Source organism: Antedon bifida, chromosome 1, assembly GCF_963402885.1.
Source record: "Antedon bifida chromosome 1, ecAntBifi1.1, whole genome shotgun sequence".
Taxonomy (NCBI): Eukaryota; Metazoa; Echinodermata; class Crinoidea; order Comatulida; family Antedonidae; genus Antedon; species Antedon bifida.
The window spans coordinates 30,885,884-30,903,816 of NC_136226.1; the positions used below are offsets into that span (position 1 = coordinate 30,885,884).

Here is a 17,933-nt window from a genome sequence, read left to right on the forward strand (position 1 = left end):
TACGATGACAAACCAGCAAAGTGACAATTTATAAATAGCGATTTCAATCATCACTCCACAAAAGTACAGATAGAAGGTCAAAGAATCGTGATCTTTGTCCGTATTTTGTACAAAATTATTTTAGTATGAACTAAAGTGCTAAGCACAGTAAAGTACAACTACTAAACAACATTTTAATATTGACTGGTAGTATATTAGTGTGTCTGTGTTATGAAGCACGCTGCATGTTTTATGTTCCATTTTATTATTGTCTGATTCACGCAAGATAGATTCAAAATACAGCGTAGAAAAAAAGGTACTGTACAGTATTGTACTTATCTTCTGTCATACAAATTTGATTGATAATCAATACTTAAAGATATTATAAATCCAAAGGCAAATTACTGAAAATAATGCTGTGGGTATCAGTGGCTGGATCTCAATGGAGATACAAATAAAATAAGCACTGAAAAAATGACAATGCTGTGGGTACTATCAGTGGCTGGATCTCAATGGAGATACAAATAAAATAAGCACTGAAAAAATGACAATGCTGTGGGTACTATCAGTGGCTGGATCTCAATGGAGATACAAATAAAATAAGCACTGAAAAAATGACAATGCTGTGGGTACTATCAGTGGCTGGATCTCAATGGAGATACAAAATAAAATAAGCACTGAAAAAATGACAATGCTGTGGGTATCAGTGGCTGGATTTTAATGGAGATACAAAATAAAATAAGTAAAAAGCTAAATCAAAACGATAAAGTAAAACAGCCAGAAAAATTAGCAGAGCTTTTGGGCAACACTGGCCCTTCATCAGTGCAAGATATCATAAATAAGATCGATAATATTTATAATAATTTTTCTACAATCAATTTTCAACTTATTAATGAACCAAATTAGCTTGTACAGTAGTTGGGATGCATTAAACCGCCAAATGAAAGTACACAGTAATGTTGAACACACTGTACAGACGTTAAAATTAATAATCAACCTGTTGATTGTATGTACCATGGCCTCAGGAAAAAACAGCCTTAAAATTGGATAAAGTGATCTTGAAATATCTTAAACTGGAAAAGTACAAAATGCATGTTTTCAAAGTGGTAAAATTACATAAAAAAGAACAAAACAATACAAACAAATAATAAAAATCAATAATTAAAGTACTACAGGTACTTAGTTAAGTCTCCGAGTTTGATAAGAGACTACTACTATTAAAGAACCAGTTACTAAAACTAGAATCATTTAAAACAAAAAAACAAAATTTACATTAAACCACTGAACATAAACCATAAAAAATACCATACCTTAAATAGTTTCAATAGTTAAAATATTCACAGAGCTCAAGAATTTTACCAACGCAAGTAATCATTGAAAAAAGTGCAATGCCTAATGACAGAATGCCGTGTTGTTTTTATGTTTTTAAGTATCAGGATATGATGTGGAAATACCAAGGTTACCTTCTATAAACCAGAAGTCAGGTCTATGTGACTACACGATTCAGCAACTTTTATGTTGGTTCGATGGGGTTTTCTAACTGTATGTTTTTTTAGAGGTTTGCAGGGTTTGTGGTGTTTAGCAATGCCAATATCAACGGAAGGCTTTGATGCTAGACCTACTAACTCTAATTATGTGACAACCGACAATATCCGAAGACAATACAAAAAAATAAATAAATATAGATGACGATTGTAAAATAAAGGATGTCAATTGTTTTTTATTACCATTGTCAAAATACACATTTACCACCTTGCGGTAAATAAATACATTTTCTTGTAAAAACAGATTTCAACATCAAAAACAAGCATGTTTTAGTTTTATTTACAATAAATTATATTATAGCCTACATTACATAGCAAAATTAATAGTGATCGGTACAGTAGGTGATTGGTACTTAGTGTAATCTAGTAGTAGGCCAGGAAGGAATCGTACTAACTAAAATTAATGGACCTACTTTATAATATTAGGTTCATGATTATACCAAAATACTTCTCTACTAGAAAAGTAAAATGTGAAACAACGGTTTTTATTTATTACAAATTACAAAATTTGAAATCAACAATACTAGAGTACTATTACTTTACGTACAGTAAGTCTGTCATATACAAAACCCAAAATTAAATATAAGATTATATTTAAAGGTAATACAGTGGAGACACCACCATAGTTTACTACTTGCTATGTAAATATATGCTAATATACTAGTTACTACAAGTACACTAAACTACACTGTTTAGTTTGTTACAGGACATAGGTCAAGAGGTTTATCCAGTTAATAATTAGGTCAGTTTATTGATTAATCATGTAGCCTAATTATTAATTAATCAGAACAAATGTGATGTTGTAGCATAGCCTTGTACTGTACCATACCATGAATTGCATTGTAAACATACTGGTAGTATTAACACCAGCAAAATTTGATAATTGTATAACAAGAACTACCAAGAGGAAATAGCAAGGTGTGTTTGTTAACGTCAAGCTTATCACCACACCTATTGTGTATGCGTGTATGTGAACAGTACAGTACTCAGTTACAATGAGATAACAAGTTGTTTTTAAAGTCACAGATAGCAGTCCAGTATTGCTTAAAAATAAAACATGCTGTTTTTAAAAAGGTGTAGAAAATGTCTAATAATTGACAGTGACAAGTGCTACTGTAGAATTTGCATACTGTACTGTAGGCCTACTGATGTGCAGTATAGAAGTGATTGTAATGTAACATAGTTGTTAGTTGCTATCTGTTGGTATCATTGAGTAGATTCAAGATTCAAAAATCAATGGATGACAATGAGGATAAAGACAAGGAGAATGGAATAATATTGATTACTTTGGTATTATGTACTGTAAAAGAAGAGCCATGTTCATACCAGACTTGAGAGATAGTGGTGGATCCAGGATTTTGAAATAGGAAGAGCCCCAAGTGGTGTTAAATGGAGTGCTGAACTTAATTTGATGTCCTATCTTTTGCATTACAATTTGCGAAATTTAGAGTGGGGGCCTGGGCCGGCTGGTGTGTGTGATATGCCCAAATATGATAGTGAAGTGCCCAAATATGGTAGTGATATGACATCATCATGTCCAATATGGGCATATCACATTTGTTTTGTCACATAAAGTTTGATAGAGTAGACAAGGCCCAAATTCTCTTTTGTAACATTTAAAAAAAACATTCAGAATACCAGAATTTCTGGAAAACCAGATATATATTAGGGCAAGTGTGGCAAGTTGGCCGTACAGTACTAAAATAAATCAATATTGGGTGTTACACAGTAAAGTATGTTTCCATCAATGTCAAGGGCATCTACAGCCATTTGCACTGATAACTTTAACTTACTGTCTGTCTGTTTGTCTGTCTTGAGAATTGGGAATAATAATCACAAGATCCAGAGGGAAAATTATGATAACAGAAAGTCTTATTTTTACAGAAAAAACACATTTAACAATCCTCCATGACACTAAAACATTGTTTCATTTGTTTTTTAACACAAGTAACTTCAGCATAGAATTGTAAATCACACTGTCTTGACAATTGAGAATAATAATGTCCTACTCAGAGGAAAGGAAGGGTATTATAAAGAAATTGCTTTTACAGAAACAAAATTTAAAGGGACCTATGAACCAGTAATCTAAACATTTTTAACTCTATACAGTACAAACTACAAAATCCACATTAAATCATACAGAAATTTAAAGGGACCTGCAAACCAGAAATCTAAAAATGTTCAACTCTGTTTATGAGTACAAAACCCACATTAAATCGTACAAGTATCAGAAAGACAAAATTTAATAAGCATTAATTATGAGTTAGGAGTGATTAGTGAATTCATTTATAGGTCATTATGAAACATGAATTAGTCTGCCTGGAAGTTTTGGAGGCAATCTAGAATAATTAATACATAGCATTGTTTATCCAACTTTAATATTCGTCAGCTCTGTCTACGCTATCATAAACAAGTTTGACAAAAAAAAGTGTGATATGCCTATGAACATGATGATGTCATATCACTACCATATTTGGGCATATCACTATTATATTTGGGCATCACTACCATATTTGAGTGTAGACCGAGTTTTAGAGGCACAAAATCGTCTTTGACCTTAACCAACAGTTCACGTTAATCAGCCGTGTAAAGTAGTCTCTCAGACACGAAGGAAAGATCCATTAAATGACATCCCTATTTAATTATTCAGAACACAAAACTCTATGGAACAATCAACATTATGTTTCCGTAAAGAGTCATGTTATTTAATTGTTAATTCACGCTATCTTTATACCTACTGTAATTAATACACGCCATGATAAATGAGTAGAAAGAAATTGAACTTTATTAGAAAACTCATTAAAAAACAATAGAGGGAAATGAGGAAAACAGTTACTAAACATTGGCGAGCTGGGTCAAAATTGTAAACAAGGTGAACATCGCTAATGTTTTAATGCGATTAATCATTCAACGACATAGGACCTACGATTTGGACCTACCAGCAAAACTATGTCTCAAGGAATAGAGTCTGGAAGTCATGAATCAGGTCCTCTCTCTTAAGCTCTGTTTACACTATAAAACTTTATGTGACAACAAAATGTAATGTGCCCATATGGACATGACATATCACTACAATATTTGGCCATATCACTACGATATTTGGGCACATCACACTTTTTTTTTGTCAAACTAGTTTGATAAGTGTAGACAGAGCTTAAAGTTAATATCTGCTTTTGACAATATTAACATAATCAAACCATAATATAAACGTGTGTATACTTTTTGTAGCTGATTCTACAGTAAAAACTGGCAAAGAATTCATTTTTAAAAGCAAAGATGGCAAGGATTCAATACACTGAAGGTCAAACTATTATGTTTAGTCCCAATTCATTGCATTCAATAAAAAGTTGATTTGTTGAGGCGTAAAAATCATCAAGGACATTTAACAATACTTCATCCACAGTTATTTTATTTTGTAAAGCATTGCCATGTTTTATAACATTATTTTAAGATAATTATTAATAACAAACATTTATCAGAAAATATTTGGGCTGGTACAGGTTATCATTGAATGCAAAACATCGCAATCGTTATCAAGATTGTAGAGGTCACTTTGGTGTCAATACTGACTTTCAATATTCAAACTGAAATAATGAAAAATTGAAAAAAAAATGTTTTTTTTCAAATAGCCAATAGGGAAGTCTCCACCATACTGTATTCTGGCCAACAAAAAAAAAAGACGAATTAAAACGAGTCTGGCTGGCTATTCTTGGGGGCAAAGAACATTCTTAACTTTGGACGGTACAGTAGCTCTTGGTTGGTTAGCGACGATATGATTCCTATCTATCCAAAACTCTACCAGTAAACTGGAATTACCATTTATCGCAACCAAAATAAAATAAAAATTTGGTAAAAAAGATAGTTTGTTGTAAACTGAGGCCTAGCCGGCCCTACCCTTAGCCTACTTCTTTTCACTGATGGCAACTTAAAATCTAACCAGATTCCTAATCCTAGCCTTCTACTACCTAGCCCAGGCACCACCGGCCCATCTACCAAGCCTTGCTTGCTCTAGGCTGGGCTAACAAAACAATCTAGGCCCTACTACTTAACCCTTAGCCATCACACCTTTCTCACTCATTGCAAGTTTAACCACCAATCAAGTCTCTCCTCTCCTGCTTCTTACCCTCTCGCTCGGGTCGCCTACTTACACCTAGGCTACTCCCATGTCCGAGATCTGATCATCAGTAAAATATAGAGATTTTAACTTCAACTTACCTTAACAGTCAATCTTCAATAACAATTGAATATGATCAGAACGGCTATGTTATCAATCCCTTCATATTTACAAGGGAAATTAGTCAATCCCTTCTCGTTCAAGACGAACGACGGTGACAAAATTACAGTTCAGTGGGTTTAAAATTGGTTAATACTTATAGGGGGCGCTATTAAGTTATTAACTAAATACAGTCTGATATTCGTATACATTTCTAGGTTATGTAATTAGGTGTATGTTGATGACTGATTAAAAGAAAGATGTACCCTAACGCATTGGCAAACAAAAATACACAAAACAAAATGTGAGAGAGGGAAAAAAATGATGCCTAAAGGCCAATTTACACATTTGGTAATGGTATAAAAATGTTATTCCTTATGACCATTTACACACAATGCAGAGTGGACGGGCAGTTTTTATTGGTCAGGATAGATACAGATTCTATGTATACCGCTACCGCTCGTCTGTGTATTACAGGCCTACAGTATATTAAAATAGCACTGCTTTTATTCCTGGATAACTAAATCGTATGTAAAATGGGAATTAATCCGGACCCGGACATGACACAGGTTTTTTTTTTAGCTCAGCATTGTAACATGGTTATATATATTTATTCCACAGTAACATAATAATTATACAACAGAAAAGCAACAACAAACTCAGTTCCATTTTTTTTTCATCTTTAATGGCAATTTGAAATGACAGAGCTTATCTATACATGAGTTAAACAATCAGTGTTTCCGGGCGTTGTACATGCAAGGCTAACTACATACGTCACAAGCCCCTGCTAAAAAAAACCCCCAAAAATAAGTATGGTACGCCACACATCCATCCTTAGTTATGATAAAATGACATTCATATTCCTAACATTTGTGCTACTAGGCTATTTCTGTATGATAAAAATAAGAAGGTTGGTATTGTCATTTTAAAACATTTATTATGGTAATGTTAGCTAATCAACTTGAATATCAAAAAAACAAGGTGGACAAAATATTAAAATACACTGTAAAGAAGTTCAGCAATATAAGGTATAAGATATAATTGTAGATTCCAATGTTAAATAGGCCACAATATAAACAATATGCAAGCACAGGCTTTGTATTTATGGAACAGTCTATGAAGTTTACTATGAATACCTCTACTGTACATTTATTAGCTTATTTCATTGGTAGGAGACTTTAGTAAAACAACCTTTATACACAAATAAAAGATATGTACAAACTCTACGTAGCTCAACCTGTGAATTTGGTAGTTTATCATTTAGGATTTATAAGTTAATTGTATTAGTTTGAAGCGGTTCTTCAAGTTCAACAGTTGCTATAACCAGTGAGTTGTAATGTAAGTTGTAACTCCCTGCTATAACATTGTTATCCTATTAACAATACCAATGCTGCCGTAATAATAATAATTTATGATGGTTGTACCAAAATCAAATGACTTAAAATAAACAGCATTGGGTTTCCACATCATATGTAAAATCACACTAATAACAAATATAAACATACCACAAGAAAAAAAAAACCCCAATGAAAATAAATATAATGGGAAGTGGTCCAAACAAACTATATAACAAATCACCAACAAACATAATATAACATTTTTATTACAAAATTACTGTTTTCACGATAAGAAATTGAACTAAAATGATAATAATAATAATAATAAGATTCATAAAGTTGCACACTTCAAACATAGATTTGTTAAAGAATAAAATAAAAATTAATTTACAAGTGTGATGGGCTGTTTGTAGCCTAGAAGCAAGGAACCTTATAATTCTATGTAAAATGCTGTCAAGCACACAAGCACCAATGTTCTAGCTTTTCTATTCTTGAGCAGTAATATTTGTTCTCTCATGGCGGCACTCTACGAACCAAATTTAAATATAACCCGAGAATGTATGTACAACCGATCCAGTAAAATGGTAACATTCAAGACTACGATTATGTACCTTGTTAAATTAAAATAAAATAAAGTACCGGTAGATACACCATCATAAATATCAGCCTTTCATCAAACAAAACAGTCATTTGTTTACAGTTCTGTCTTGAGTAGATGTTCTCAGCAAATTTTTCTAATATAACAATTATAAACTTCTTGTGAAGATGAATTTTATTGATTTAATTGGATGCCAGTTAATTTTATTTAGAATTATTTTTAATTTTGATCTGAGAAACAGAATTAAGAACTGGAAAAGAATGAAAAAAAGTTTCCATAAAACTATCGTTATTCCAATTTAGTTTGTTTCTATACAATGGCAAATTAACACTTTCAAGAGAGGTGCATATTTTTATTTTTGGTCAACTACGCTTACAATAGGTAAAATAAAATATTAACATCCCCCTACCCTACTTACATCCCAACTTATCACGTAATAAACCTTATTTCTCTGTCGGGAAAATTTCAGATTTGAGCAAGTATAATTTTATTTATTATTTCAGAATGTTCTCTATTTTAACTGGGTGCTTGATACAATTAACATTGTAGAAGTTTATTTGTTCTTATGGAATTCATGTAATCATTAATAAAATATTTAATTATTACATGATTATGAAGATTGAATAGTAATACTATTTAGAATTTGACCTATGACCTATAAACATGGAATTTCTTTTAAGGCTACACTAATTAAAATACATGGTGTTTGCTGATTGGTTGATAACATTATCATTCAAAGTGCTAATTTGAATAACATGTGGCTGCTCTGTACAGTCATGCTAATTTGTTAATACCACTGATAGTCTCCGCATTTTAGCTAAATCCTAATATTTTACAAAAATCTGAAAAAGTGGATAAACTATAATACACTTTACACACCTTGCCGTCATTCCCAGCTCTTCTATACATCTTATATCTGCCAGGTATTTTAAAAATTCAATTCTCACTTATGTTTATTACAACATTGCACTAAAAGTATTAGAATTGACAACTGTTTAAAAAATTGAAAACAAAAATTATCACAATTTATAAATTTTAACCATAAAGAAGAAAGCCATTTTGTAGAACACAGGTTTAATCGAACGTACACAATGTGCGTTTTTTTTTTCGTATGACTTGCAACGGCCAGCAGAAAAAACATTAGACCATTTAAAAAAAAGAAGTCTATCAAAAACTGTGATCGCAATGCTATAAACATCCTGTGGATATTTCGCATTGCATTTTACGATATATACACACATGCGAGACAGCGGCCGTCAGCCTTATAGATTGATCAGCTAGGAGTTGTAGCTATTTATTATCAATCAATCTGTTAGCTCAACACAATGTCAGCATGTTCTTTGTAACTTGTGTGTTTATATAAGCTGCATATATTTGCCTTTATCGGCTTCCCGTACTGCTCGGTGAAAGGGGCGCTTGGTTTTGTTTTTCTTGCTGTGCTCGTTTGATATAAAGATTTAGAAGCTTCATCTGAAAACAAGACAATAATTATAAAAATCATTAATAAAATCAGATTCTTGGGCATAAAGAAAGATAGTTAGAAAATATTACAGTGATTGTAAAAAGAGAACCAAGGAAAGAAACAGTTTGGCTGACTTAGACCCCATTTACACTTACAATTTGGGTCGGCCCCATAAAGTTAGGCCGGCCCTGGGCCTATTGCAGACCTGGGTATATTATGGTTTGTTGGTCAAATAATTAAATGAATGAATGAAATGAAATGAAATAACGTACCTTGCTACCAGGAAGATCTTTAAGGTATTCTTTGAGTTCATCTCCAATTGTACAATGAATAGCAACAAGGCAGAAGACACTGGCTTTCCTAACGCTGCTCTCTTGGTGATCATACGACTAGAAAACGAAAACAAAATCAAAAATTATTTAAACTAATTTAGTTTAGATTTTGTGTTAATGAGCTTAGCCATGGTAACTGGTGATCATTCTTAAGCGAGTGACCAGGTTAAGAAAGTGGAACCGTAATTACGTGCCATAACATCGGTAAGGGTTCGAGGCTCACTCAGTTCTGGTGGTAGAACAAGTCTTCTCGGATAAGGACTATAAACCGTAGGTCCAGTGTACACATCTGGCTCATGTGCACTTTAAAGAACCTGGTACATCTTTCGAGACTAGGAGGGGGTTACAGCCACATATCATAACTGTGCCCTTTGGGAGACCAGTCTTGGACTGAAAAGGTCACCCAGTATAAATAAATAGTAACAAATATTCTTCTGTAACCACTCAGTTACCCAACTCCCAGCGAATACTTATAACATTAACAATATATAATGTATTGTTCTGTGCTATTGCTTTCTCCTTTACCTTTAGGAGCACTGGTACAACTTCAGCAATTACATCAAGTACGTAAGTTTCATCCATAAGTTCAATGACCTTTGTTAACATTTTAATAGCAGCTTGATTGATTGGGTAATCAGCCGTCTGAATGATGGGACAGAGGACGCGAACGCATTGTTCAGGAGGGATTGAGTTGGCTAGAGTCGCTGACGTGTCTTCCGCGGCACGTACAACCTGAAAAGAAATTGTCAATAAATAAGTTGGTTTCAATGGCAAAGTGATAAACATAGAAAAACAGCAACACGAAGGGGGAAATTCGAAATTAAATCAGCAACTTAAAGGGGAATTTTGAAATAATCAGCAACTTAAAGGGGAAATTAGAAATAATCACCAACTTAAAGGGTACGATGGATTGTGCATTATAAAATAAACCAAGATGTATTTGCTACCTCTGTTTGTGAATCTTTATGAGCTTCAAGAATTTTGAGAATGGTTAATTCTACGTAGTCTTTGAAACGATCTGGTTGGTTGCGTAGAATCTCTCGCAGAACTCTTAAAGCAAGAGCTCTGATTGTTGCCTACAAAAAACAAATAAGAAAGTGATGTGATAAGCCCATATATGGACATCATGATGTCATATCACTACCATATTTGGGCATATAGTGTTTGATAGTGTAGACAGGGCTTTACTTTCCATATTCTATGTATTGTATGGAGTTCTCTGATTGGTTGATTATCACATGGCTTGCATTACTTGGATCCATCCTCACTTTCAGGTGGTACATTGCATGTTCAGGGTTTTTATAAACATTTTAAGAATTTTAAAGAAATGCAAGGCTGGCATTCGAAAACCAACCTGTAACGGCTTTAGTATGAGACTATATTCCGAGCTTCATTGATATTCACAGTATGTGTTAAGGCGAACTCAGACAGCATCGTACGATAAGGCCCGACGAAACATCTTGACTCATCAGAGCTGTCTGAGTTAAATCCTGACGAGACCAGTCATCTTGAGATAGAATGTCGGGCGTAGTTTTTAGGTCTTTGTGAGAACTTTAAACATGTTTAATTTTCTCCAGATGAGATGACTCATTGGGCCTCGTCATACGACGTTGTCTGAGTTGGCGTTTATGAAACAAATAAAAGATGTTTTATTACCTCTGAATCTCCAAGTGTTTCCAACATAAGAAGCAGAACCGTTTTGAAATGGTCGTCCCACATAGTCAAGCTGTTCTCACGTGTTAAGCGAATTAATTGAATCATGGCTGCCTTCCTTTCCTCAAATCTAGTGATGAATAAACAAAATACACTTACAGTATGTGGCTGTGTGGGGTAAAGGGTCTTTCACACCTGTTCCGTTGTGTAAAAGACCCTTTAGGTGGGAATTCTACTTAGACCAATTCAAATTGCGATCAATTTTTAAAAATTTATTATCTTGTTATGTATATGTTTTGAAATACAATATTGTTGTTTTTGTATGTAAGCAAATAAAATTACCTTTCATTGTGATTGGACAATTCTTTCAACAAAGGAACAAATGCGTCTGTCATATCATCTGGAATAGCTATAAAAAGAAAAACACAAGCAAAACAATGAATTACACTAAAAGAAAATTGTGTAAGACAGTACTCAACATTTTTAAACTTCAAATTAATCAAATTAATTAATCTTCAATGTTGTTAATAGTGTGGTGGGTGGGTGGTTTTTTAAAACATTTTTTATGCCTGTATTCGTTTTTTTTAAATTGCACCAACACAGATAAGCACAACAGCAACACATAACTAGATTTAATTCGTCACTATGACGAATTATAGGTTATATGCATTGATTAAAATAAAGATAATTGATTTGTAAAAGATATATTGATTGATTGATTTTCTCAGAATCTTTAATTATTTATAATATATGCTAGGATCTTACTAACGCAAATACAATAGCCGGTATCACAATCCGATCAAAGATCCCTCTGCGTATAATGTCATAAACCACATTTGTTACATAATAATAAAGACATAAGTTTCTTTTTATCTAGATTTCATTATAAATCATGTGTATAATCTATACACTAAGAAATAAAATTGAACAAACAATACAAATAATAAAAAAAAATCTTATTTCGTTTCGTTACCCAAGGTGAGGCTCGATCTCGGTACCTTGAATGCTATAGACACGAGCACAGACCACCGAGCCATACGCAACTTACTAAAACATGTAGAATGATTCCTCCGTGTATTTACTATTCAGTAGCCACCTTGGTGCAGATAGATTATTACATACCGCAATGAATTATAATTTATTACTATGATGACATCTTTAAAAATTTTAAAAAATGATGCACTGTCAAACTATATACTTTTAACTTTAATATATGAAATTCTTAAAAAATAAAGTTAAAGCCCCCTTCCCTACGTTTTTTAGATCTAATTTAAGATCACAAACTATATTTAATATAAAAATAATACTATATGGTCCTATTGCGATAACTTTTTTCGTCTTTAAACGGTTAAAAATGTGAAAAATAAGTCGATTCTAATAATTATAGCGGCCCGCTATAAATCCCAAAATGCATTGCGCGCGGATTGATATGTTTGTTTTTCACCTGTAATTCGCCCACTTTTCGATCGATCGTGAGGCCAAAACAAATGGAAGACTCCTAACTTTTCAGCGAAAATACCGGGTTTTCTCCAATTTGTATCAACGGAGTCTGGCAAAAATAGAAAGACAATTAATGCAGCAACTATACAACGTCAGGCTAGGTATATAGCTAGCGTACGATGTTCGTACGTTACCGATGTTTACCAGCTAGGCCTACAAAACTAAGCCTAGCTAGGCTAGGCCTAAGACCGTCCACGAGAGGTCGATCGCCGCGAACTACTTAGGTAGTGCATTGTTTCTCACTTTTTATCATAATTTACCATAAAACGTACATTTAAGACAAGGAATGACATGGTTTAATGTTTTTAAAGTGATATATATGTATTATTTTCCAAAAAACGGCCAAAATTGCAGGGAAGGGGTCTTTAATGTTAAGTTTGTTATTTCGGCCTAAGAAAATGTCAAAATTTGTTTGATTGTCGAAATTAATTTTTTTTAATTCAATATGCAATTAATGATGACTTAATCAACTTTTGTTCTCTTAATTTGATAATAAATCATACATATGATACATACACTTCAAGAAAATAAAATAAAAAATAGGTGTTCCCCAGCATTCTGACGATATATATTAATTTTAAAATTTAGCATATTTTCACTATTTTGTTAACTTATACGTGCGTAGCCTGTCACTTTTGACGTGCTTGTATAACGCAATTTCGAGTTGAAAAGTGAATCAAATATGATGATATTATTAAAGAAAGATTGTAAAACAGAAATCGGGCAAAAAGAGTGCGCATTAACGTTTAACGCGCAGTGCGCGTGCAAAATTCTGCGCACTCGTGGCAATTTTTTAAACGCTTAAAATTGCCTGAAACGTACTCTAATTTCATCGAAAATAAATGTTGACAATTTTAAAACTTTTAAGCGCGCGTACGCATGCGTTATATGCGCTACGCACGTAATTATATTGCCATATGATGAAATATGACCTGAAATTTATGAGTACCAAATTTTGTTTAAAAGTGATTCATGCTTGTGAAGATATGATTACAAACGTGATTTCATTAAATCGCGCGTAGACCGCGTAATTTATGATTGCGCACCGTGAAAACATGACCACATCGATTCCTGGCCATAAGGAATATACTCTGAAAAATTGACTTAGCTAGATGAAACTGATGCCAAGATAATTCACGGACAAAATAGTGCTAAGGAAAGAATAAATAAATAAATAAAGATCCTGACAGAATCAAGAGGTTATATGCATATCATGCATATAACCTAAAATAACTAACACACTTTTTATCAGAGAATTGTGTTGTTTTTATTTTTTTGGTCTTGTGATTTTTCTGTGTATTTTTACTGTTTTATTTACATATTATGATATACCAGTTTTCAAAACAAATTTCTGTTAATTTTTAAATGGACAAATAAAGATACTATGACTACTTTTTAATAGTTGTATACTAGGCCCTCTGGGAGAACAGTCTTGTACTGAAGTGGTCAACCAGTATAAAGAAGAAATACATAAATAAATTGAATGATAATGATGAACTGTCTTACCTCCACCATACTCTTCTTCATCATACAACATTGAATCTGTCAACGCACCTCTACTTGATCTTAAATTCTATAAATAATACCAATTAATGTTACTAACATTATTAAAAACATAGCTATGTTGTTTTAAAGTTTCTTTTACAAAATGAATACATATTTAGTATCAAATTGTTAATACCAATAAATAAGGGTAAAATAACATTTTAAAATATATTTATAACAAAAATGTGCATATAGTTAGTTACAAATTGATCATAAAATGTTAGCATAATGGATTTATGTAATAAACATTAAATTAAAAATGTTATGGTTAAACTTTTATTGGGCCATACACTCACAATAGTAGGAGTGAAGATGAAATATAAAAATTTGTTGAATTACTACAAAAATTAAAACAAAATGAGTTACAAGTTATAATGAATGTTAAGCTCTGTCTACACTATCAAACTAGTTTGACAAAAAAGTGTGATATGCCCAAATATGGTAGTGATATGACATAATCATGTCCATATATGGGCACATAACATTTTTTTGTCATATGAAGTTTGATAGTGTAGACAGAGTGTTATACTGTTATCTTATTTAGCTATAAAAGTGTTTACAGAAGTATTTCTCTCAAAATAGAGAAAAAACAAATTCAAAATATAATGACATTAGACATTAGAAACCATTATACGATGAGTGCGGAGGGAAATTTATATTAAGTTACAAAATTAGTATAATGATAAAAATAAATTGTTGTCCCTTAAATACTGCGATAAACAATAATTTGAACAGTTTGTGATAGTGTTAGCAACATAGTAAAAATTGAACCAAAAGAAATATAATTTGTTTAGTTAGTGTGCAAAAATTTTGTTAACAAATAAATTTTAGCTGTTTTTGTTTTTATAAAATTACACTAACTTGTACCGGATAATTTGATAAGCTAATTGGACTATCAGGACGAGAGACATTTTGACGGCCGGTTGTCAGAAACACGTCATCTTCAACCGATGTAACCGTGTGAAAATCAGAAAACTTGTGAATTCCCTCCGAACTATCAATCAGAATTTCAGGCATGTAAGGGGGGCGTTTGGCTACCTCACTGCCGTTCATTCGGCCGTTGCGTACATAACCGGTGTCCATATCGCCACGGCTGCTAAACGTGTAGTTTTGAATTTCAGCTGTTGTTTTCTGTAGAGACTTATACACTTCTTCAGAGTTCATGTTGTTGTCTATTTCATCGTAGTGATTTGACGTTGACGAACTAAAACGTGGTGACGACTCAACGGAGCGTGGTGACCTCTGCAATGTTGACCTTGGAGATGACCGTTTTGCTTCCTCTGCCATTTTCTATAAATAAAAAAACATAATTAAATAAAAATAAATATTTAAATAAAAGAAATATTGGAGGTTATTGTATTAAACTTACCGACTGATATATTCCAAAATGTTTAAATAGTTTACAGGTGGTGGGGTTACATTATGTAAATTTTCTGATGCTATGAAGATGCCACATAGACAGTGCATTGGTTGCTCACACGTGTTGAAGCGAATGATAACAACAAAAACATACATTTTACAAAAAAATGTCAGTAATAGTAATGACATACCAAATAAAAAATAATTATTATTCACTTATAAAACCAAGTTCAAAATTATTAATAAACCGTAAGATATATAATTTTCATAATAAATGTAGAAATTATAAGGAAACCAATTTTGATAAATATTAATTAAAACACATTTACAATTAAAAAATATATACAATAAAGATTGATGGTTTGTTTTAAAAAGTAGTAATATATCACAATTTATTTTAATTATTTGTCTTTTTTTGTACCATATTTCAAAATATTTGTAACATAAAAGCCTATTTTATCTACTTATTAAAAAATTAATTTGGGAAAAGTGCTTAGAAAATTCAGTTCAGCTGGTTGTTGCGTATATTAGTAAACCAATGAAAAGCAGCGGCCCGTTATTAGGAATTTATATCATGACATGACAACACATAGATAATTTTGCGTAGAATCGGACACTTAAATGGGCATACTAAGTTATTTGATATCTATACGTTCTGTAGTTCTCTGTCACAATGTTTTTTTCTGTCTATATTAGTGTTGGACAGATATAATATTCTGCTGCTGGGTGTTAGAAGTTTTTCACTAAACTAAATGTATTATTACTAAAGTATCGCAAAAACAAACATGTTGTTAATATTTATTGAAATATAAATAATCTACAAAGTCAAAGCATACTGAATACTGATTTGTTAGTAAAGCTCAGTCTACACTATCAAACCTTATGTGATGTGCCCATATATGGACATGATAATGTCATGTCACTACCATATTTGGGCATACCACTACCATGTTTGATAGTGTAGACAGAGCTTAAGACAGGCATCTTCTAAATGGAATCGCCTTCTTTGATTACATATGATGTTATACCAGGGTCGTGAAGTATAATATTGTTGATAATTTTAGACTAAAATTACATTTTACCTTATTTGGTATTTTTAGATTTTATAAGTATCATGGAGATTTACAAATTAAATAAATCACGAACAACGATTAGTTGATTTATATGTTTTGAGAAGAATTGATACCTAGTGGATAAAATATGGTTTGTAGAAACACTCCTGAACTCCAAAAAAGGTGACATTGTTTAAAGCACTGTTAGTCAATGAAACCTGTTGGAATGTATGATGGGGTTTGTAGTGACAATGTAAACATTTTTATATCAACAGAAAATTATATTATGTTATTTATACCTGTCACCATATTGGTTATATATTAAAATATCCAGCATGCCCACATAGGTAATAAGTACATGCTTATTATTGTAGTGTAACTAAGTTGTTATTGTTCCATGGAATTTCTATGGTTACAATGCATAACCATGGCAATAATAACAGGATAGTACATTTGTAGAAAAATATATATGTTGTAACCATTGTAAATTCTATGGTTACAATCAAATGTAACAATAAAATAAAACACATGATTAATTTGAACTGCAATTATTATATAATAATTTAATATTATTCTAACTGGAATTATTACTAATTATATTAATGAATGTATATCTAAATCATTAACAGTAAAAAGATGAGGAAATATGCTAATGAGGTCATATGCTAATGAGACAACACACTAGTGAGAGACATACACATGCGCGTAAGAAGCATGCAGCAAAAATCCACCTGCAGTAATCTAGTCTAATGGAATGCAGTATAGAGCCACACAAAGAAGAAAAGCATAGATAAAATAAGCCAACAAAATGTAAAAATCACTAAAAACAAAATGTAATACATATGCATGAAGCAGAAAGCAGAAAACTAAAGACTTGATTATAATAAAAACATAAAGTAAAAAGCAAAGTGACAAAAAAAATGCACATAAGGGCTTTATTTCCCTCTTTTCTGATTGGCCGATGTATATTACCTCATTCCCGTGTGTTGCGGTACTACGCATGTAATTACGCAAAAGCTTCGTAACTCCTTCCTAGAACGGGACAGAGACAAAGAATGACAAGCTTTGTCGGTTGCACAAGCAAAATACCGACTACAATTCCATTTTTAATAGTATACTACAAGCATCTAAATATAGCAGATAATAGACTTTAAAATACTACGCGATTTATGAATAAAAGCATCTTATATTAATGATATTTTTAAGTTCAATTTAAAAGGTTTTCTATGTCATAATCTGAATTTTGAATAATATTAATGCATTTAAAAAATTGGTTAAACAATTGGGTTGAAATCTTATTTTAAGGATTAAACATCTATTTGGGATGTTAATTTACTTAAAAATTGGAAGAAAATTTGT

At 32.1% G+C, this 17,933-nt stretch overlaps 2 protein-coding genes and 1 long non-coding RNA gene across 28 annotated transcripts in view; 1 reads left to right on the forward strand and 2 right to left on the reverse strand.

Annotated features, from left to right (window-relative positions):
- Nucleotides 1–5,864, reverse strand: part of LOC144849187 (protein-methionine sulfoxide oxidase mical3b-like) — a 47,077-nt gene extending 41,213 nt beyond the window's left edge. For 9 of the 11 annotated variants that reach the window (XR_013613956.1, XM_078706256.1, XM_078706288.1 and 6 more), the window contains exon 1: nucleotides 5,739–5,864. The gene's annotated coding sequence lies outside the window, so the exon portion shown is untranslated. Of the gene's footprint in view, nucleotides 1–1,289; nucleotides 1,488–5,673; nucleotides 5,713–5,738 lie in introns of those variants that run through there. The other 2 variants (XM_078706242.1, XM_078706233.1) reach the window with 2 other exon arrangements.
- Nucleotides 5,865–8,222: 2,358 nt separating this feature from the next.
- LOC144849295 (CLIP-associating protein 1-like) overlaps nucleotides 8,223–17,933 on the reverse strand; it is a 61,310-nt gene continuing 51,599 nt past the window's right edge. For 13 of the 16 annotated variants that reach the window (XM_078706351.1, XM_078706358.1, XM_078706348.1 and 10 more), the window contains 9 exons: nucleotides 17,547–17,606; nucleotides 15,025–15,453; nucleotides 14,125–14,191; nucleotides 11,461–11,527; nucleotides 11,122–11,248; nucleotides 10,413–10,541; nucleotides 9,991–10,197; nucleotides 9,406–9,522; nucleotides 8,223–9,141 (listed from right to left, as the gene is read on the reverse strand). In XM_078706351.1, the coding sequence (XP_078562477.1) occupies nucleotides 9,052–9,141; nucleotides 9,406–9,522; nucleotides 9,991–10,197; nucleotides 10,413–10,541; nucleotides 11,122–11,248; nucleotides 11,461–11,527; nucleotides 14,125–14,191; nucleotides 15,025–15,453; nucleotides 17,547–17,606 (1,293 nt within the window). In that variant the 3' untranslated portion in view covers nucleotides 8,223–9,051. The remainder of the gene's footprint in view (nucleotides 9,142–9,405; nucleotides 9,523–9,990; nucleotides 10,198–10,412; nucleotides 10,542–11,121; nucleotides 11,249–11,460; nucleotides 11,528–14,124; nucleotides 14,192–15,024; nucleotides 15,454–17,546; nucleotides 17,607–17,933) is intronic. The other 3 variants (XM_078706355.1, XM_078706350.1, XM_078706353.1) reach the window with 3 other exon arrangements.
- Nucleotides 12,592–17,933, forward strand: part of LOC144850261 (uncharacterized) — a 121,706-nt gene continuing 116,364 nt past the window's right edge. Inside the window, exon 1 of the long non-coding RNA XR_013614063.1 lies at nucleotides 12,592–12,988. This is a non-coding gene — a long non-coding RNA (uncharacterized LOC144850261). The remainder of the gene's footprint in view (nucleotides 12,989–17,933) is intronic.